Source organism: Tachypleus tridentatus, chromosome 3 (genome assembly GCF_004210375.1).
Source record: "Tachypleus tridentatus isolate NWPU-2018 chromosome 3, ASM421037v1, whole genome shotgun sequence".
Classification (NCBI taxonomy): Eukaryota; Metazoa; Arthropoda; class Merostomata; order Xiphosura; family Limulidae; genus Tachypleus; species Tachypleus tridentatus.
In genome coordinates this window covers 37439086-37461887 of record NC_134827.1, presented here as the reverse complement: position 1 = coordinate 37461887, position 22802 = coordinate 37439086, and the positions used below count along the sequence as shown (strand labels likewise).

At 35.6% G+C, this 22802-nt stretch overlaps 2 protein-coding genes across 4 annotated transcripts; both read left to right on the top strand.

Moving 5' to 3' along the window:
• Positions 1-7: 7 nt before the first annotated feature.
• LOC143246709 (intermembrane lipid transfer protein VPS13B-like) lies at positions 8-11820 on the top strand. Of its 3 annotated transcripts, none has more exons than XR_013026102.1 (8): positions 8-172; positions 370-529; positions 1149-1254; positions 4069-4233; positions 4801-4974; positions 6974-7111; positions 9178-9572; positions 11301-11820. XR_013026102.1 is itself a non-coding variant. In XM_076493796.1 (7 exons), exons 1-7 carry the CDS (start codon positions 82-84, stop codon positions 9490-9492), a joined length of 1149 nt encoding a protein of 382 aa, XP_076349911.1. In that variant the 5' UTR covers positions 8-81; the 3' UTR covers positions 9493-11820. The 3 variants fall into 3 exon arrangements, 1 of the variants encoding a protein (XP_076349911.1); XR_013026103.1 differs by having other exon boundaries at positions 9178-9663; XM_076493796.1 differs by having other exon boundaries at positions 9178-11820.
• Positions 11821-11956: 136 nt separating this feature from the next.
• Positions 11957-20941, top strand: LOC143245800 (intermembrane lipid transfer protein VPS13B-like). Its single transcript, XM_076492052.1, has 7 exons — positions 11957-12567; positions 12816-12992; positions 13617-13787; positions 17721-17897; positions 18892-19103; positions 20398-20508; positions 20705-20941. The coding sequence occupies exons 1-7, from the start codon at positions 12201-12203 to the stop codon at positions 20939-20941; spliced, it is 1452 nt and encodes a 483-aa protein (XP_076348167.1). The 5' UTR covers positions 11957-12200.
• Positions 20942-22802: the final 1861 nt, after the last annotated feature.

Below are 22802 nucleotides of genomic sequence, written 5' to 3'. Positions count from 1 at the left end.
CCTTTGTTCGTGGTTAGGAACAACATTCCTCGTGCCCTCTTAGCACACCTCGTATCATCAGACCAAGAAGAGACACATACGATGGAAATACAGGGACAAGGACAAGAGCACCAGCTTCTAGCAATGGGAAAATACACTGATAGTCTTTATTTAACATTTCAGATGAGTCCTGGTGAGTTGTTTTTCTGAATTTCTATGGTGTTTAGTAATTTTTCGTTTTAACCATTTTGAAACTTTCTTCCTTGTCTGTTATGTCAAAGAAGCAGAGTATCAACTATTAGTAGGTCTCAGTTACTCATATTACCAGGACTCTGTCATCACACCACAACAGTGAAATATGTCAATGAAATGCATGTTCTGTTTTTATAGGTATGAAAATGTCATCACCACCCGTAGAGTTGTCTTACAGCTTAGCAGAGAAAGTTACAACAGAAAAATTACCCTCTAAGATAGAGATGGATGATCTGTGTCAGCGATGGATGGCCACTCAGCCATTTTGCTGGCCATTCGATGATTCCAGGGTTGAAAGGTGAATGAACATCAGCTGTGTTTTGAAGAAATTTGTAATGTCTAACATTATGGTAACTTTTAGGTTCATAAAGTATTTACATAAATAGACAACATGCTGACTCGTGATTTATCAAGTAAAAAATATCCAACTTTCTAACATGGTTATTTCATAGTTAACAGAGTTGCATATCCACCTTGCTAATGTTATGATCCTATAGTTAACAGGGTTGCATATCCACCTTGCTAATGTTATGATCCTATAGTTAACAGCGTTGCATATCCACCTTGCTAATGTTATGATTCCATAGTTAACAGGAATGTATATCGATCTTTCCTAATGTGGCGATTCCATACTTAACAAGAATGTATATCGATCTTTCTAGCATGAAGACTCCACGGCTCACAGGACATCTTTTGTAATGTGGGTAATTATGTTTAAAATGAGGGACTGCTTTAGTATGTGAAGTCACATATAATGTGAAATATTGGAAACAAGGGATGATATGAAAAACAGTTTAATATTATTTATGGTTGTAGAATTGACAATTAAAATGTGTCAAAATCTATATTTTTGTTTTGGAACATAAACTAACAAAATGAACAGCAATGTATGAACTGCATTCTTCTGTTTTGTAAAGTCACGTGCACGAACTGAACTGTGAGGGTCTGCTACCATACATACCAGTTAATTGTGTTGGAAAATCAATTATACGTCCATCAGAAGTTCCGGACATTGAGCTTAACGTAAGTAAGAAAAAATGAAAAACTGTTTGCTTCTTTAGTTTGTTTAGTTTTCAGCTGTTTAAGTAAAGATTGTTGTGCCTCTAGTTTAGAGAATGTGAAATGTGAATATAAATGTTGCTCTCAATGTTTTATTAATGGAAATCATGTTCACATTTTCAAAATGTGCAACTCAGATAAGGTCAACATTAAAATTGGATCATGAAATCAGAAACTTAGAAACATTTTTACTCTTATATGAAATGTTCAGAACTATTGTTTCTTGATATTTTACCATGTTGCTGTTTCCGGTGAAGAATCACATCCAAAAAGATACTTATTCAAGGGAGAAATTTGAAGCTAATTTTTCGATAGTAGAAACATGATTTTTAAAGAGAATTAATATCACTTTTCTCTTAATGGGTTTCTTTTCTTACACCTCTTTGAATTAAAATATCACCATGTTTTTAATGCAAGCTCTGTTGTTGAAGACTGTAAAATTGACTCGATGCTCTACCCATGTTAGCCACTACCTTACATGTGGATACTTCTGGAGAAATGTTTTATTTTTATTGACTTTTTTATTTTTTCAGGAGGAAGAGGTGCTAACTTTAATCTCAACTTATTAGGAAACATGTTTAGCAAAGATAGTATTAAACAGTATACCTTTATAGGATATGCTTTCCCTTAAGAACAGCTTTTTAGAATAAACATTTGGATGACCTGTAATGTTACAGTTTCTGATTGATCTGTCACAAAACAGATTTTGAGTGTATTTCACTGAGCTTATTCTGTAGTTCAAGGTTAAACCCATTTCTTGGTCACTTGATGTCCACAGTAACTTGAGGTCCTTGAATTTAATAAAGGTAATAATTTGTTCCTGATGAAATAAAAAAGACAATATTAAAGAAATGTTTCATTAGATAGGGCTAAGATAACTTCACCATGAAGGAACTGAAGTAAAAACTGTATTTAAATGACAGAAATAAAATTAGAAATGAAAAAAAAAATTGAATTTGAAGCATACTATGCAAGATAAGCAGTCAGAAAAAATATAACAAGGAATGGACGTCGTCAATATGTTTACACATTCAAACACGAAATGAGAGAACCAAACATACATTTATTATACACATTTTGTTTTTGCATTGTCACTTCAAGTATTTGTGTTCCATGCGACAGTCACCAAGGAGTCATCAACACAGAAAGTCAAGTGAGGTACAATGTAACTATCCCATGAAACGTTAGATACGTTCCATGACTGGACAGTCTACAGAATGTAACGCCTTATGTCTGAAGTGGATTTAACCTTTACAAATTGGAACTTTAAAAAATTTCAAATATCTTGTGATTCAGATAGAATTTAGTAAACTGCAGGAGAGTAAGATATGCAGTAGTATTTGAATCCTTCGCCTGAAAACCTGAAATAAGATCACCATCATCTAGTGCCTTGTTTTGAAGCATAGGTGATCACATCCCTCCACCCAGACACTTGTGATTACATCAGTCATCCCGGTCATGTCCCTCCACCCAGACACTTGTGATTACATCAATCTTACCGGTCGTGTCCCTCCACCCAGACACTTGTGATTACATCAGTCTTCCTGGTCGTGTCCCTCCACCCAGACACTTGTGATTACATCAGTCATCCCAGTCGTGTCCCTTTACCAAGACACTTGTGATTACATCAGTCTTCCTGGTCGTGTCCCTCCACCCAGACACTTGTGATTACATCAGTCTTCCCGGTCGTGTCCCTTTACCTAGACACTTGTGATTACATCAGTCTTCCCGGTCATGTCCCTCCACCCAGACACTTGTGATTACATCAGTCATCCCGGTCATGTCCCTCCACCCAGACACTTGTGATTACATCAGTCTTCCCGGTCATGTCCCTCCACCCAGACACTTGTGATTACATCAGTCTTCCCGGGCGTGTCCCTTCACCCAGACACTTGTGATTACATCAGTCATCCCGGTCGTGTCCCTCCACCCAGACACTTGTGATTACATCAGTCATCCCGGTCGTGTCCCTCCACCCAGACACTTGTGATTACATCAGTCATCCCGGTCGTGTCCCTCCACCCAGACACTTGTGATTACATCAGTCATCCCGGTCGTGTCCCTCCACCCAGACACTTGTAATTACATCAGTCTTCCCGGTCGTGTTCCTCCACCCAGACACTTGTGATTACATCCATCATTGTTTCTCTAAGTGGTCTAATTGTTAAACTGTCCTGGGTCTTCTCTCACTGTCTGCCTTTAGTTCTTTTCCCTACATATTTTCCATCCTCTTCACATGACCACAGAATGCTGCTCATCTTTTTCATACTTCTGTTATCTATGTTCAGAACTTCTCCACTGAAATAAGATGCTATAAAACTTAGATTTCTAAAGGATGACTAGCAAGAGGACAGTTGCATATAATAATTGTCTGGTTTTTAATTTTGAGTTAATTCATCCAAACTTTCTTCATACTCTAATCAATAGTAGTTCTATAACTTTCCAACAATTTGTTAAGAATATAAAGTAGAATAAAATAATTCCTTTAGTTCTACTTTGTATTAAACTTACACTGTTGGGTCCATGAGACAGTCTATTGCTTAGCAGACTACTCATGGCTGTTTAGTATATCTGTCAAAATGTGTCTTGGAATAAATATTTATTTTAATTCTTCATGGATTTTTACTTCAAAAGTCATTGGTAAAACTAATTGCTTAACATTTTAAAGGTAATGATAAATTTATATGTTTTTATCTGTGTAACTTACTAGCCTTTTTTTTTTTTCTTTCCTGATAACCATAGGTAATTAGTCAGGAGAAACATGTGTTTTATTTTTAGGTGGAGTTATCCCAGAGGTGGCCTTACTGCAATACTGTGTTGGTTGATGTTAAACCATGGGCACTTCTGGTGAATCGGATTGGTGTTGATATCTATCTGGTGGAACAATCAGGGAAAGAGTGGAAAATTCTCTCTGGATCTGTGTTTGTACCTCCACCACACCAAGTTAGTGTGGTTTCTTCTCTGCTGTCTCTGGATTATAGTGTTGAAATTGTTCTTTACATGATTAATATGTTGTTACCATGTTTACATAAACAGCTTCCATCAAAGAAAGAAAGTTTAGGTTCATAGTTATATATTAACTTTACATGTTTGGTAATATATATACATAAACAGCTTCCATCAGAGTAAGAAATTTTAGGTTCATTATATATTAACTTTACATATTTGGTAATATATGTACATAAACAGCTTCCATCAAAGTAAGAAAGTTTGGGTTTGTTATGTACTGACTTTACTTGTACATTAATGGATAAACCAAACTACATATACATTGTTACTCTTTCAGCTAATTATTATTAATGTTGGGTATTAATTTATGAAATGATAAAGTAATTATATGTATTATAGGATTAACTGTAAGTTATTGAGTCAGTGTTAACTGTTTCCAACTGAAATAACTTTAGTTTTCTCTGTCTACAGAACATTACATCAAATACTTAGAACTGTTAATGTTTTGGTAACAATATGGATTTATATTATACCAAATACTTAGAACTGTTAGTTTTTCAGGAACAGTTTTCTCTGGGTGTCCAGTGGCTTGGTGAACTGTATCTGTCCAAACCTCTTCTTTTATCCCAAGATGACTGGTCAGCACCAAGATACTGGCCTAAGGTTGAAGGTCGTGTCCCATTGGTTGGCCACGCTCTTGTGTTCATCCAGATCGTGACGGAGATGGGACTGAAGGTACAGTTATGTCTACGCATGAGGAACACGGTTGTTGTATCTGTGTTAGTAAGGAGAGTGGTAATTCAGATATAGTTGTTAAGTAACTTTTCTTCCAATAGCCCTTTATGTAAGTGCTTCATATGTCCGACTTACTTTGTACAAGTTATCTGATAGTTCTTTAATTCCAATGATATTCTGTGATTTCATTTCTTAAAATAGCTTTCAAAATGTAAAGGTTTTTCCGTTGTATTATTTGTTTAAAAGGTTAAAGCTGGTTTTGCAGAGAAATCAGTATTTATTTTGTCAGAGAACATTCTGGATGGTTATAACAAACACTTCATCGTCACATGTTTTTCATAAAATCTGAGTTAGCATTATCTTACAGATTCTTTGTGAAGGTTTTTTTATGTAAGTTAGCTCAGCCACAAGGCCAGGGGAGTCCACATGTTGCATTGTATGGAATAACTCAGTTTAAAGCTGTATAAAAGTCATGAAGAACCTAGAAGTAACAAGTGGAATTAATCACAATATTATGTTTCTATCACTCTACGTTATCAATACAGTCATCTTTCACATTTTAAACGTGAACTTCAGACAAGGTAATACCTGGTCAAAGTACTAATAATCAATAAACTTAGAGGCTGACATTCATGACCGAATGCAACGTCTCTACCACATAATCCCAATATACCCAATGTTGACCCAAAAAAAAGGTAAAAAAAAACAAACCAGAAAACACAGAAACAGTTTCACTTCTTAAGACCTGTAAGAAGATATGTTTCAATCAAATCCCATATCAGTTGGTTGGCCTAGACATGAAATATTCATAAAAATCCCAGACTGTGCTTTGTTTGCTGAAAATATGAGCAAAAGACAGAAATTCCTAACTTGTCTATATCTTTGTTTGGGACCTGTAAAAAGGGGGGTTGTTTGATCTTTAACCCAATAAAATCCTTTAAAAGGCTTCTAGATATATTAGATGACAGAATAAGTCAGTGAAATTTCAAGTTAATTTGGCAAGAAATGAAGGAACAACACTTGATTGAAAAGTCTTTTGAAGAATAAGAAACAATAGAAAACCAGTATCTCTGTTGATACATGTTAAATCTGAAAATAATCATAACCACAAAATGTAATAGAATCCATTAGTAATCAAAATCATGGACCAAAAACAACCTGGTGCTTTAATAGCTTAGAAAAATGTTTAAAAAAGCCACTCATTAATTGTAGGATTGTTCAGTGATGTATTCTGTCTCATTTATCATTTAAAGTAACATCATGTTGTCAATTTGTTTATTTGCCCCTAATTTAGCAGCCATCCATTACGTTAGAACAAATCTCAAAATTATTTTACTTTATAGTGTAGGTAAACTATTTAGGTATAAAATTATCTTATTCTTTGAGTTTTGAAACGTGAAGTTGATTTTAATTAATATTTCATATTTTTTACCAATACGTATATGTATGTGTACATTCCCAGTTCATTTCGTTACTACAGCTTAACATTTTTCAAAGCCATTCTCACATGTTTAAGTGACTCTAGCCTGTGTCTTGATGTATTTAGGTTGTTTAATGTTCAGTTGCCTTGCAGTGTTACCAACCATCTGCCAACAGACTTCCCATGTACATACAAACATACTAAATGTGGCTGTAATTTTAAGATTGATCTATACAAGTTGGACAAATGAAGGAGCTCGACTTGTAATCTGAGGGTAACGGGTTTGAATCCCTGTCACTTCAAACACGCTCATCCTTTCAGTCGTGGGAGCATTATAATTATATGGTCAATCCCACTATTCATTGGTGAAAGAGTAGTCCAAGAGTTGGCTATAAATGGTGATGACTAGCTGCCTCCCCTCTAGTCTTACACTGCTAAATTAGGGACGGGCCAGCACAGATAGCGCTCGTGTAGCTTTGCGCGAAACTCAAAACCAAACAACCCATATTCAATGATAAATGTTTTTTAAATACTTTACAGATGTAAGATAAGTCAGAATGTTTTATTTTGTTCTTGCAGATTTGTCCTTTGTGTATTACATCAACGATTCATGAAGGAGTGAGAGTTATAGCTATGAATGCTGCCTGGTTTGTAAGCAACCAAACAGAGACTGACTTACTGATGATAACTTGCATGGTAGCCAGTTCCTCTACACAGGTAATACATGGAGAAATGTTTGTGTTTTTTTGTTTGTGAAAGGGTTTCCTCAAACTTATGAGTAAAATAACAACCAACTTAGGGAATTTAAACCAATTAATATAACTTTTCTGATTATCTATTGATGATGGTCATGTTTAACTGAGCTAAAACATGAATAAAAACAATTTGAGATAAGTAATAAATTTTGCAACATTTTATACAAATGGTTGACAAAGTTTTTATTAGTAGAAATTAAATATTATAATACAGGTTAATTGCTGCACAATCTCACTTTAATGTACCTTGCATGTATGTCATTATCTATGTATGTAACCAAAACTTGTGCACCATCTATTGAAATACACTGGAAACAAAATTCCATAAAGAATTCCACACTTTGGGTATTCAAGATTCAAGTAGTAAGAAAAATAACTTGTATGTTTAACAACCATTTATTTATATGGAACATAATTTTAAATAAAACATACCATTTCACAACAATAACATGCCTTCCACTGGGACTATACATAAGGTTTTGATTGTATCTTTATTGATGTAATTTTTAAATGTAGTACTGAGAAACAGAAGTTCTTTAAACACTGTTTGTTTGTTTTCAATAAACATCTTTAATATATAAAACCTTCAGTGCTTATATTTTAGACTCTGTTCATTGAGTTGTTTTGATTCAGTAAGTTGCATTTGACTGAAAAAAACACCTTTCAAACACTTGACATAAAGTACTTCTCAGAAAAAAATCCTCTTAGTAAATTTGTCTAAACTTTTTTCAATTAGATTTTAATGCTACAATTATTAATTACTTGTACTAACAGCTGCCCACAAGGTGGTGTTTCTACTTGTAATAATAATGTATTAACAGAGTGTGTCATCAAATAATGTGTTGTCCTTTTGTATATAACATATTTGATTTAAAACTTGGTTTTGTCATTTTTAAGATATTTTGTGTATTTGTTGTTTCTAATAAATAGTTTAAACATCTAATTTATTGCATCTTTTTCTTAGAGAGCTATGCTTTTGTGTTTCAATATTTTATGTACATAAAATCATTTTAACAAATTAAAGTTTGAAACGTATTCACAGTGGGATGACTGGTTTTCCCATTACAGAGCGATTCAGACTGTTTTGTGAGCCACCAACAGTGTTGTTGTCTTATTCAATGTTAGAACATATTACAAAAGTTTATGAATGCTAAATGTTTTTTCTCTACCTTGACTTTCTTTTGTATTTATGAAAAGCAAATGTCAGACCTTTTTACATTATTAATGTGTTACAAACAAAAGCTTGTTAGTTTGTTCTTAGGGTACATTTATGCAAGTATTATAGCTAGATTAAAGGTATTAAAAATCATAAGAAATGTGAAATTTCAACACCAGAAATTAGATTAGTTTCTTTCCAGACGAGTGCAATTTTCTCCCTCAAGTAGCAAATGCTACAAAAATTATAGTTGAACAGCTAGTGCTGCATGATACACTCACTTCCCATCTCTCCCTCTGTACAAGTAAGAAAAGAAACAGGTCGTAAAGCGTTTGGAAATTTATAAACAACGGTAAATAAAAAGGAAGAGATCGGAGATCTTCTATGTTCGAGCACGACGAATGAATATATTCAAACATCTAATACCGCCCTCTACATTTCGACACACAGTTACACAACCACTTTCAAACATGTGGTCAGCTTCCGGTCAGTTACCTCTTTCTTTGTGAACCTGACGATAACCGAAGAAGGTCGAAACATTGTTCGCTCTTCTATGTAAAATATTTTCTCAACCCAAACGAGCCGTTTTTTGCATATAAATATATGTACATTGTTTGGTTAGGATAAACATTAAACAAGTTTTAACCACCAGGATGGTTTGTGTAGTTACTAAACATAAATGAAACTTGTGTTTACAACTCAGAAAACATTTTATTAAGAGGTATAAATTTGTTCATAAGAAAACATCAACAAGATGCCTTTGTTAAACATTAAGTAATCTGTGGTCACGTTACATCTTAAGTTCATGCTGTAGTTCATATATGTATTCCTGTGTCTAAATAAATTACACGTTACATGTGAATTTGTTACAGATCAAACTGTTTTCAAAGAAACAGAAACCAAAATCTCTCAAGTTGAAGGCAGCTCCAGAAAACAACAGACTCCAGCCTGTGCTGTTCTGGGACTTGACTTCACCTGTTAGCCACGATTCAGAATACCAGCAGTATGTGTGTTTGGCACAGAAGTCAAGTGATGAGCCAGTTTGGAGTCATCCAGTGTGTGTAACAATGTCTGTTCCTGACTCTCGTCTCACTGTTTCTGTTCCCGAAATCAACGGAACTACTAAGCCCTACCTTGTCATGATCCACAAGAAGGATGGGCTGACCTATCTCATAACAAAAAACTGACCCCTGTCCAGTAATGAAACTGTACAACAATACAAAGTACATTTTGCTGTATGGACAACGTTGTTGCAGCAAAGAAGGAGGTTTATCTACAACCATCTATATTTGTTACAAGTGAAATTTGGTTCAATACCTGATGAACCCAAGTTTTTAAAACATCAGAACCAGCTCATAGTAATTCTTAAATACGACACATTAATTAAAAGCTGAGAACTTGTACCCAGAAAGCATTTATAGCCTAAAGAAAAAAAATAAAATGTAATAAATTGTAAAATAAGTTCAGATATTAAAGCGAGTACATTACAATAACTTAAATCAATTTATTTCATTTTTTGAGTGCAACGATGTGATAGGAGTAAATTAAGTAAAGCATAAAACTGTAATTGTTTTTCTATTATTTTTTTTCCATGGCTTGTGTTTCCTTATTATTGACAACATGTGATCAGATCTCTAATGACTTTCCTCAAACTGTACTGTTATATGCAGAAGGTTTTCCTCAGGTTCCACTGTTGTATGGACATAATGCTAAAGGACAGCAAGGGGCCTTTTGATCCTTCTAGGCTATCCTATCCACTAAATTATATGAAACCCTTAAATTATACTCAAAGCCAGCCTTTATTAGGAACTGGAAAAAGGTCTTCCTCAGGTTTCATTGTTTTGTGAAGGCTTTCCTTGTATCATACTGTTATATGAAGGCTTTCTTTAGATCCTGTTATGTAAAGGCCTTTATATCATACTGTCATATGAAGACTTTCCTCAGATCCTGCTGTTATGTGAAGGTCTTTGTATATTATGCTGTTATGTAAAGGCCTTCCTCAGACTGTACTATCATATAAAGAAATATTTGATTCTACTGTAATATAAAGAATAAATCTTGGTGATTATAAAATTGGGAGCAGGACTCTGTTTATTTTTAACTTGACTTAACTTTGTAATCTTTCTTAATATTTCCATTCTATAATACAACTTAAAAAATGCCAAGTGCAAGTTCACATGGTACTTAGGAGTCCACAGAGAAATTATTACCACAATATTACTTTGAAGTCCTCTCAGAGAAAACTATGGGTTATTTAAGAGCTGACACAGTAGTTCAGGTTTAAATTATCTGATTGTTTTGATGAAAATTAGTTTGTTGAGACGTATTCAATAACAACAAAGAATGGCTGATATGGATCAAAATGTTGAAAGTTTTGAGTTTAATGTTACTGTTAACATTTCATACATTCATGTGTAGACATGTTATAAAGTGACAGTCAGTCCCCCATTAGTTGGTTCAAAGAACCATGTGAAACCCCTGCAGCAGAAGCTGTTACTTTCTGTGTTGGTTGAAACTTAGTGATGGCTATACGTGAATCCATAGAGTCTCTGTGATCTCACAATCTATTCTATGAATGAACCATTGAGATTCAAAGTTCTATTCTGAAGTTGCAACAGAGAATCTGTTTGTTCTATGAATGAGCAAGCTGCTGTTGAGCTTGAAAGTTCTGTTCCCAAGGTGCAACAGAGAATCTACATCAGTAAACTTTACTGAAGTAAACAGTAATTCTAGTTAGTGCAGATGAACAGTTTCCACTGAACTATATAACAAACTGATTCTTGTAAAGATCTCTTTCAACCATTCTCGTAAGGAAATCTGCACCAGCAAATGTTGTCTGTAAACCAGTGAAAGTATTTGAAATTTGTTACAGAATCTAAAATGAATAACTTTTATAAATTGTTTATTAACCATTATCAATGAGAAATGTTTATTTTGTTCTAATTAGATACCAGTGTTTAGGTAGGCTATTCTTATCCAGTTATTTCTTTTTCAGGTTATATTGTTGAAGAAGAAAGAACAGGACAGAAGCAGTTTCCATCCGTTGGTCCGGGGTGTTCTGCCCATTATACGCCCCCCGTCTTTATCTTCTTCTTACCCTAACTCCCCAGACCTTCTTCCCAGTATTTGTCTAGCTAAGCAGGTTGAAAATACTGATCAACAATATGAATCAGTGAAAATTTGGAGCTGTGGGATAAACCTCGTGTCGGAAGGTGACCAGTTTGTAAACATTCCTGATGCTTGTGATATCCGTATTCACAAAGAAAGAGTTTCTAACACAATTTTACTTTTCATTGAACCAGCCAACAGGGTAGAGATTTCAGCTAAGGAAATAAGAAGTCGTATAGGTGTGCCCCATGGTGCTCGACCTAAAGGTCCATTTCAGTTCCTGAAGACAATAAAGAAGCTAAGTTTGTTGTACAAGAAGATAAAGATTCTGTACAGACTACATCACTTAACCCTGCCAGAGTGCTGCCTGCAGAACACACTTTACAGTACCTTTCTCTCAAGTTATCCCATGTGTAAACATTGTATGCGATGATCTTAACGCACATCAACCACACCAACAGAATGAAGTGCTGAGAGTCAACCTGGATCAACTACTGATATTTCTGAGGCCTGGAGCTTCTGAAATATTGACATCTTCCCATCTTGTTACTCTCAGATCGTACAGGAAGTTAAATTTCACGTGGGAAGTATTCAGGTGGACAACCAACTGGAAGAACAAGGAGGAAATGGTTATGATTTTCCTGTTGCTATTCTTCCATCAGGAAATGACCCAGCAACCAAGGATAACCTTCAGCATGACTCGTCCCAGTCACTTCTAAAGGTTGATGTTGTTCTGGAGTATTCTGAAGAAAACCATCCTCATGGTACTTCCATTACCAGCCTGTCAATGTCCCTGACCCCAGTATCTGTTTATTTGGAAGACACTTTTTTTTATAAGCTCTTTAAGCTTCTGCCTACTTTTAAGCCATCATTGATCCATCGTAAAATAGTTCTGCAGTCTAGAGAACAACTTCTTCCTGCAGAAGTTTCCATGGCAGCTACGTCCCTTTCTAAACCCATCCACATTCATCAGTTTCACATTCATCCAGTATCCTTAATGTTGAGTCTTCGAGCTTCTCTGAAGCTGTACCTCTCTCTCGACCACACACCACTGCACTTCCACAGCTTTCAGAGGAGTAATTTCTTTAGCAGTAGCTACAGACTTGGCCACATGCTCACCATGCATTACTTGTCTGCTGCTTTACTGAGAGCAGGTGAGTCATAAGTTCTATATGGTGTGTAATGAAAACTTGTTATTTTCTACAATATTGGTATAATAATTAATCAACTTTTACACTTTAGTTAGAAGCTAGTAGCTTTTTTATTATAAACACTTTGTTTTTATTTTCTTATTGGCTGATTAGAACACACTAACAGCTAAAATTATTAAAATCTGTTGCAAATGAAATACTTAAAATCAGTGTTACATCTTGTAATATTTAATTTCTCATTATTATTGCAGGATGGGTTTTGGGTTCCATGGATCTCTTAGCCAACCCAGCGGGGTTTGCCCGTGCGGTGAGTCGAGGCCTCACAGACTTTGTGTTGATGCCATATCGCGGACTTCTGCGTGGTCCTTGGGCATTTGTTACCGGAGTGTCTGATGGGGCGACCTCTATGATAAGACAGATAACTTCTGGTAGGGTTGAGAATTAGTTTTAAGGTTTGAGAAATCAAACGTTATCACACATTTATTTACAAGTTATTGTGTTGTGATAGGATCATTTTCAGTGTATCCAGTTCTGATAGGCCCATTAGATCAATGTGTATATAATCTGTTGAGTTCTAGTAGGACTGTTAGGTCCCACTATACACTACATTTGAGTTATCAGTTTTTTTAAGTTATTATATTCTGATAAGGTTATGATACCATTAGTTCTGTGTTTTGTTTGTGTCATGTTAATCTTTGGAAGTAAGTAAACAGAAGGTCTTGTTGTAATACATTCTTTAGCGAATGTACATTGTTTAAAATTTAATTTCGCATGATTCGGTGCTCTTCAAGAATTGTTGTCTCCACGGCGTTCCTCAAACCTACTCATGAAGACAGTACACATCTCCTTCAAAAGGATATTCCTTTTCCTTCAGTCAATCAAAAGCCAGTTTCTAACTTCAGTGGAGTCACGTATGATCTTAGTACACTTTATTGAGAGATTAGTTAGATTAGTTTATAATAACTATGAATTTACAGATATATATTCTTTTTTTAGATTGATAACTAAAAGTAGGATAGGTGAATTAATCATTCATTATTGTTTTCTCGTAGGTGCTTTGCTTTCAGTGACCAACTGGGCAGGTAGTGTATCCAGAAATATGGATAGGCTTTCCATGGATACTGACCACTGGACACGACAGGAAACTTTAAGAAGACACCACCCCTCTGGTCTTGTTTCTGGTCTTTCTCAGGGTCTCAGTGGTTTTGGTATCAGTCTCTTGGGTAAGATTTTAGTTTTCTCTCACAGATTTAATGGAATATATTTGAGGACTTTGTTAGGTAATAATCCTTTAGGAGTTATTTTTCAGATCCATTTGTTATTGTTATCCTGCAATTTCGATCTAATTGTTGGTAAATTTTCTCAAGAGTTTCATTAATTTCACTCTCTTCCTTATAGCCAAATCTGATTTTGTATAATTTTATTGTATAAATATATTCACCTTATTAGCTATACATTGTTTAACCATTAGTTAAATACCTCAGGTTTAACAAGATAATCAACTTGTTTGTTAATTTCCTTTCTTCACCAAAAATAAAACATGATTTAAAGAAGCTGACGTTATCAGTGACGACCGTGTATCTCAAACCAAACAAAGCCGGTGAACATGTTAGTGTCACTTGTATAAAAACAGGTTGTTGTTATGGATTACAGAAGCTTCTTTGTCTCAGTCATGAATCTTATAACTGTGCTAGTGTCTCACTCATGATTCCTATATAGTGTATAATAGTGTCTCAGTCATAATTTCTACATGTATAATAGTGTCTCAGTCGTGATTACTACATGCATAAGTGTCTCAGTCATGATTCCTACGTGTATAATGGTGTCTCAGTCATGATAAAAAGGAAGATTTTACAGCAATTAAAAATAATTCAAAAGCAGTAAATGATTCTTAACTAGTAGTTATAACATTCTCAATAGTTACACCATAGCAAGTGTTTTTGTTGTAATTGATACAAATCTATTTAACTACAGGCAACTTTCAGTGATCTTTCAGGTTTTACAATATTTTTTAATCTTTTCCAGCTTGTAATTTTGAAAATCATTCCTAGAATCTAAATAATCTTGATTTTAATGTGTTTGTTTTTTTGGGAAAGTAAGGTACATTTATCATGGAGCTGTGGCAAGGTTTAATATGAATCTGATACACTACATTATGAGTGATTTCCCTGTATTATCTAACAGGGTTTGAAATGGTGATCATTACTTCTGTAACTGGTCACAGACTGTTGGTGTGTTGTTTGTTTTCTTACTGACTTCTCATCTTCACAATTCTTCCTAATTTTGTATTAATGTTTACAACCCTCGGTGTGGATTGCTGTACGTAGTGAGGGGGACCTCCCAGGGATGGTTCTGTTCTTTCAGTTTACCTCCTCTGGGATCTAAACATCCACCCACATGTTTACCGTGCATGGTGACCCATGAAGAGGAAGAGAGGATCCTGATGGTTCAGGGGTCCAACCCCAGTAAACCACTTTGGCCTTGAATTCCCGTAGACGAGCAGCCAGGGGTGCCCCCCCCTAGGTTCAATCAGCTGGTACACTTGGGCTAGGGTCAACAGATGTTGTGGACATTATCTGATGCTGGTGTTGGAGTATAGTGCTTACAAAACCCTGGAGTTGCTGCAGTGTCCTTGTTTGGCATTGTAGAGCTCCATGGTGGGTGGGGTCAGTGGGAACTAAAATATTCTTTTTTTATATTATGGATCCTCCAAATAAAAACATAAATAAAATAGTGAAAAAAAAAACAGTCCATATTAAACAACCACATCTTGAAGATTTTGAGCAGCAGTCTTCAACATCTGTAACAACTGTACCTCATTTTTGTATACTGCATTCTCTTTCAGACAAACCTTTAGGACAGATGTCTCCCTTTTTCATTCAGAAGGGACTAGAAGGACTTGCTGGCTCTCCAAAGTCAGTGAAGAAGCTTCAATCTGGTAACATATTGGTGGAAACATCCACATCTTAACACAGTGAACTCCTCTTGCATTCAAAGCCAATTGGGGATATATCTATCGAGGTTATGCCTCATGCTACTTTGAATTTATCGTGAGGAGTTATTGTTGAGAAGGATTTGAAGAACATCCCAGAGTTAGAGATTCTCGCTGGTCTCTCCACTCACAAAGATGGAATTATGGTACCAACCAATGTCCCCATTCTCACATTTACATCACCACATCCACCTGCCACCATCGAGGCAGCTTATCTTAATTGCAAGATACAGCCATACATTCCAAACCCTCTCTGATGTTTCCAGTGTCAGCGGTTTGGTCACTCGAAGACATCATGTTGTGGTTTCTTGACATGTGCTTGTTGCAGTGGCAAGGATCATGATGCCTATCAGTGTAAAACTGACCCTCATTGCATCAATTGCAACAACTCTCACCCGTTTTTACTTTCATTCTTGCCCTAAATGGTTGGAAGAAAAAGAGGTGCAGCATTTGAAAATCATTTATAACATTACTTAAATCTTGAAATTTCAGTTGATGTCCACCACTTCATCTCGGACATATGCTGCTGCATTTCGTTCCACTACTACAGTGGGAGTGCAGGCGGATCTGTCTGTGCCTCTAAAAGAATTATTCTCAAACCAAATAAAAAGTCTATTGACCTCCATGGTTAAAAAAGTTTATGAATCAACTTCAACACCTATCTCTGTCCCTTACATACATTCCAACAAACCCCAAGATCGACATCCTTTGGTTCTGAGTTCTGGCATTTCCTCAGATACATCTTCTTCTTCCACTCCAAGATGCAAAACAATCATTCGTTCACGTCTTCAGTCACTGGAATCCTCTTCCAACAACAAAGACCTGCCCAATCCACCTAGGGCAGGATCCATGGAGGTTGAGAGATCTCCCTTGAATAAAACAATAAAAAAAAAATATGTGGTCATAAACAGAAGGGTTCTCCACCCAATTTGCCAACATATGAATAAAAATGGTCACCTTGATACAATAGAACTGTCAAGGTTTACGTTCTACTCTGGATGACATCAAAACACTGATTGCTTGCTACCATCCTGTATGACTTTCCTCACAGGAAACATTTCTGAAACCTGCCGATACAGTCACCTTTCGACAGTTTTCTTTGTACAGAAATGACATGCTGTGTAATGGACGAGTGCATGGAGGGGTGGCACTGTTAGTTGATCAACATGTGCTTTGCGAGCTGTCTCTGTAAGACCCTAGAGAAGATGGTTAATGCTCATCTTGTTTGGTTCCTCGAACCACCTGATTCGACTTGAAATGTCAATCAGAGAAGCCTTTCTGAAAGGACAACATGGAGGTATGGTATTTTGCAAGATGTCCATATATATGGGTTACGTGGCAATTTGCCCATTTTTATTAGAAATTTTTTAATGGACAGAAGATTCCAAGTTTGTGTGGGTTCGATACTTTCCCATTCTTTTCTACAGGAACTTGGAGTCCCTCAAGGCTGTGTTTTGAGTATCACATTTTTCAGTATAAAGATTGATGGCATTACTGAACAACTCCCTCTTACTGTTGCAAACGGGCTCTATGTCGACGACTTTCACACATCATGTCAGTCGTCGAACATGAGGTATATTAAGCGGCAGCTACAGACTGCCCTCAGTCCTTTACTGAAGTGGACCACAGCAAACGGTTTTAACTTCTCTCTCTCTAAAACTGTTTGCATATACTTTTGTCAACAAAAGGGTGTTCACCCTGATCCTGAACTCTGTATCAGTTAAGTTGTGGTACCTGAGACAGTTTCTGAGGCTTATCTTTGACCATAAGCTGACCTTTATACCACACATCAAGGAGCTACGGGTCAAATGTACAAGAGCACTGAACATCCTTTGCATCATCTCTTCCACCACTTGGGTAGCAGATCAATGTTAAAGATATATCGTGCTTTTATTCAATTGAAACTAGACTATGGATCACTGTTTTTTCCAAGTTTTTAGGGTCATCTTGTCATAGGTTACAGATTTGTTTTCCAGATGCCATGTGGCCTACATATGTCACAGGTTACACTTTTGTTTTCCAGGTGCCGTGTGGCCTACATATATCACAGGTTACAATTTTGTTTTCCAGGTGCCGTGTGGCCTACATATGTCACAGGTTACAATTTTGTTTTCCAGGTGCCGTGTGGCCTACATATGTCACAGGTTACACTTTTGTTTTCCAGGTGCTGTAGCAGGTGTCATTGATCAGCCCCTTCAAGCACTTGTTTCTCCAGACCTTGAAACAAACTCACCAGTTAGAGTTGCAAGTGGAGTCGTCACAGGTGTTGGGAAAGGTCTTGTTGGAGTAGTTACAAAACCTATAGGTGGTGCTGCAGAGCTTGTGTCCCAGGCCGGACAAGGTAAATATGTCTGTATGATTAGATTTTTTTTTCTTCTAGCACTATGAATGTTATTAAAATGCATAATTCTTATTATGGATACTTAACATATATATTGAAGTTAAAATGTAACGGTCAATCCCACTATTCGTTGGTAAAAGAGTAGCCCAAGAGTTGGCGGTGGGTGGTGATGACTAGCTGCCTTCCCTCTAGTCTTACACTGCTAAATTAGGGACGGCTAGCACAGATAGCCCTCATGTAGATATGCGTGAAATTCCCAAACAAAAAAGCAAAACACCATATTTCTTTATTATACTTCTGAAAAACTCAAGTTATTAATAAGTTTTTATATAATCATAATTTCATGTTTTTATTACTTAACGTAACATGTTCCTCGTTTTCAGTTAGACCAGGGTGCCCATTATCAAGTGATGTTACTACTTACAACATTTAAGGGTTAAAGGTGGATAACCTATCATTCAATATCACACATTGCTCAAACCTACAAGATGATTCAGCAATGTCTTGTTCTGTGTACGAGTTAAGAGCTATATTATAATTGAACTCTATCAGTGGGGTACTTCTCTAAATGTCATGTAACCATTTTAAAAACACACTATTTTTGTAATACAAGAAATAGTATTTATAAACTACAAACAATAATTAGTGACAGTTATGTATAGTTTGTAATACTTATAAAAATTACACACAGTTCATTTTAAATATTATTAAAATAATTATGGCACTAATTAAACTTTCCTATTTCTCACAGTTGTGTTTAAATAGCAATATAACTAAAGTTATGGTCCATAGGTACTTTAACATTTTTGGTGCCCATGTCTTAAACAGTATTTTTAGGTTGTTTCATTTCGTTTTTTTTCAACTAGTATGAATTTATGTATATTTTCACCAGTTAGATGAAAGCCCGTAGTAACTGAAAGATTTACATTTTTAGTAGAGAACTTGTGACTTGTTTATTTTGGAACTCCTATTTATTTAAGTGTTTCTTCTTCAGGACTGCTGGAAGGAGCAGGCTGGGGAAGAAAACTAGTCCGGAAGTACAGTCCAGTAACAGCGTTGTGCAGAGACAGACACAACAGTCATTTGAAACTTGCATGGAAAGTTCTGCAAGGGCTGGGTAGAGATAAAGTGGTTCTGTGTGTGGAAGCAACTCACCTAAACCATTCTGGCAGTTACATCTCTGATGTGCTGGTTCTAACGTCCGAGGTAAGTGAGGGGACCACAATTACAAGAAGTAATATCAACGGTTAGTTTATTCGACAAATAAAAATGTATATCCCAACTTTGTGAGCAACATCATTTCAACAGGTTCTAACATCTTGGTTAAGTTGAACTCACAGAAGTAAATCGTGCAATAAGAACAGCTACTTTATTGGTTCCATCGTTGATCTAAGAGACGAATCTGAAGTGATGTCGACTTTCACCATTATCCACTTGCTGTTAATTGTTGGCCTTTACACAAATGAAAGTGTAAACTGCCATTTCTTTGTGATTTTTAACTAACACTGATATGTCAAACAGAGAATACATACAACTCCAACGCACGTTTATACTCTCATCCCCAAGATGTGTCCGGCAATGGTCACTTGCAAACTCTCTTTCTTAACCTGAAGATGACCTAGGAAGGTGGAAACCTTGTTCTCTCCTTATCAATAAAAGTGTTAATACCCATACCAGCTGTTCTGATATATAAAATACATACAGAACTTCAGGTTAACAACATAAGATAATTTTTGAAGACATCATAGGCTTTGGAGTATTAACCAAGTCTTACTAATATTTTGTTTCACAACATTTTGTCTTCCATGCCCCCTCAATAAATATATTTTCTTGTGTCATACTCTTTTCTTTTAAAATCGTTAAAAAGCAAGTTGTTGTGTTGTAATTATGTATTGTTTTCATTAATAAAAGATATTAAAATGCTTCATTTTATATTATTTCATGACTGACACAGGCCCAGCATGGCCAGGTGGTTCTGACACTCGACTCGTAATCTGAGTGGTGATGACTAGCTGCGTTCCTTCTAGTAGCTTTGCGAAAAATTTAAAAACAAAACAAACTATTGGCACACTCATGCTCTCCTCCCCAAGCAATAATTTTCGCTTTTATATAGTACGTTAAATATAATTAAAATTAAGCATTCAAAGAGCATTGACAGTTTCCCAAACTTTGGCTTTGAAACATAATTTTGTGTGCCCCACTAGTGTGTTACACAGTCCATAACTGAAAGTTGGTTTTGACCCTCCAGTGAAGTGCATAGCAATTAACATTTATTAATATTTTCTTGGACTCGTATTTTTCCCGTTTCTTCACAGAATGTAGGGTTATAATTTAAGCTTTGAGCTAAACACTCTGTCGTTGATTTGCTGACTTAACAAACAACAACTGAAATATCTTGTTTATATTATGTTTATCTTGTTTAATGGTTCTTGGATTAACAAGAGGTCACCATGAATCTAATATATAAAGGTATCAACTATTCCCTGATTATTTCCACTAGGTTTTGTGCGTAATAAACAAAGAAGAAGACACACAACAACAGACCTTTGCCATAACGGAGGTGGAGTGTCGTGGGTCAGTTGGTGATCTGAGTGCAATATACCTCGCGTTCGCATTGAAAAGATCGGAAACTTCCACCTGAAATGAAGGCTGTGAGTACAAACAGAACTAGAGTGGATAATATTTCTTACCCAAGTTGGTGTATTATTTTTTACTTACTCTTAGAAGTTGTTTTGATTATAAACATTTTACTGGTAGCATTTACATTATTTTATGGAATAACATCTGTGATTTATCCCAATGTGTAGACTCAGGAGAGTAATCTAGAGAGAGTTGCTGATTACATACACAAAACTGCTCAGTTCAACTCCATCGGAGCTCAGTGGTTAACTAGAGAAGACGACCAATCAGAGGCCTCCTTCCAAACTGCCGATGACTCTAATTCCATATATCAGTATTACCTTCATCCAAAAGTCCGTGGACTCTTCCTCATCCAGTTTCACTTGGTACAGAGAGAAGCTTTAGGAAGAGGTTTTAGACTGTAATTATTTCTTGTTTTCAGTACCAGGAATATGGGATTTCATGTCTGTGATTTATATATAGTTGAGTATTTTCTTATGCATGGAGACCCAAAACATCTGACTGAAATGTGTGTCATTTTCTTGCACAAGGGTTTGTAGTGTAATAAGCATCACATTACAAAACTTATCTTAATTTTCACATTAAAATAGGAAGAGTCGAATGATGCCACAAGTGTTTTGTTATAAGTACATAATTTGTCTGACCACTGCTTTATTGTTTGTGTTATAACAGTTCAGTTTAAGAATTTAAAGTGTCAGAACTTGGTTGGAAATATAAGGATTTATTGAGTAACAGTAAACTGAGAACTGTCAGTCCTCAAGCATAACTGGCAATTTCAAGTCCCATGTGCCATTGATTTCTTCTGTACATCTTGAACTGTTGTCAGAAATACTCCCGCCAACAATCCTAAGCGAGTGTATTGTCACATGCAAGTGCTACCCACTTAATGTCCCACGTGGTGTGATATAGACAAGGAACTCTACGATACAGTCTCTCGTTAAGCATTGTTAAATTCTACTCGCGTTTTAACCAAAACACGATAAATGTATACAGTTGATAAAAATCTATTTATTCTTATCGAACTTGAACAAGGAAGTTTAATATAAATTACAGTAGTGGTTTTGAGCAGATAATGTTGTAAGTAAACAGTAATATTTATAAATCTCTGTTTTCCACAGTAAGTCATGAAGCCCACTCATATGTACACAAGTGAAGATTTCACATTTGTATTTTCCTATTAACATTACATTCAGAGTATATTTGTAAAAATAGGACAATCTTTTAATGCTGTATGCAGTTATACATGCCTAAATACCAGTATATCCATGTTGAAGTGTTAACAATATTAAACAGAAGTGTACCTATGAGGATGTCAGTGTGGTGTTGTTAACTGTTGTCAAACAAAAGACAAACACAGTAATACTGTTGAAACATGCATATCTTACAGTATGGCAAATCATATAAGAGTAAAACTGTTATTAACTGGGAGTAAATATAACTAAGATAAGAGATTTTTCTGAATTATTAAAAGGGGGGAATAGCTAATAAAGGAGTCAAAATGGCAGTTTCTAGAAGATACCTCTAGTCAGGACTAGCACACACATTCATGTTATGACAGCAGAGTGGGGAGTGAAAGTATTCTACTAGTTGTGACAGGGTGCAACTTTTATGAATTCTCAGGAACTTGCATTTTTCGAAAACTAAAAGGGAAATTAAAATAACAGTTTATGTTAATAAAACACACAAAACATAAAACTTGTTTTCACGCTGTTTTATATTTTGGTATTAAAGCTAGACTGATCTTACAGCCTTTGGGAGCACGATTACAATATTTTACTGTGTCATCAGCTTTGCATTCAGTGCAGATATGTTTTACTGTCTTTCTTCTCTTCAACTTCAGGGTAAAATCACATACAGTACATTGTGGTTAGCTTAAGGCATAAATGTTACTATAACAACAGAATCATTAGTATTCTGTGGGGGGAGATAATTCATTGGCACATAAAATTGAATTTTGTATTTAAGTTAAATACTTTCAATGTTGTATCTATTCTGAGTACATAGATGTTCTGTACCCATATCTCTTTCTTGTTGTGTTGAATCTGACTTATAACTAAAGTTAGTTTTGAATATATGAGTGGGGGTTTGTTTTTCACTTTAAAATCAATGTAAGATTTACTACTAAGTTTTTCATAAATAAAAATAATTTTTACATTCTTGAGTAACTTTGTTTACACTTAAATGCAGCATTTGAAGGAAGTTTTCCCAAGTTAGAAAGTTCAGTACTGTTAACCTTATCTACTGCACAAAATATAAAGTGAGTTC

Coding starts and splice junctions, on each gene's coding strand:
- LOC143246709 (XM_076493796.1), top strand. CDS start 82: ATGGAAATACAGGGACAAGGACAAGAGCACCAGCTTCTAGCAATGGGA. Junction 173..369: donor AACATTTCAGATGAGTCCTG/GTGAGTTGTTTT, acceptor CTGTTTTTATAG/GTATGAAAATGTCATCACCA. Junction 1,255..4,068: donor TTCCGGACATTGAGCTTAAC/GTAAGTAAGAAA, acceptor TTTTATTTTTAG/GTGGAGTTATCCCAGAGGTG.
- LOC143245800 (XM_076492052.1), top strand. CDS start 12,201: ATGTCCCTGACCCCAGTATCTGTTTATTTGGAAGACACTTTTTTTTAT. Junction 12,993..13,616: donor GATAAGACAGATAACTTCTG/GTAGGGTTGAGA, acceptor GTTTTCTCGTAG/GTGCTTTGCTTTCAGTGACC. Junction 19,104..20,397: donor TGCTGGTTCTAACGTCCGAG/GTAAGTGAGGGG, acceptor TATTTCCACTAG/GTTTTGTGCGTAATAAACAA.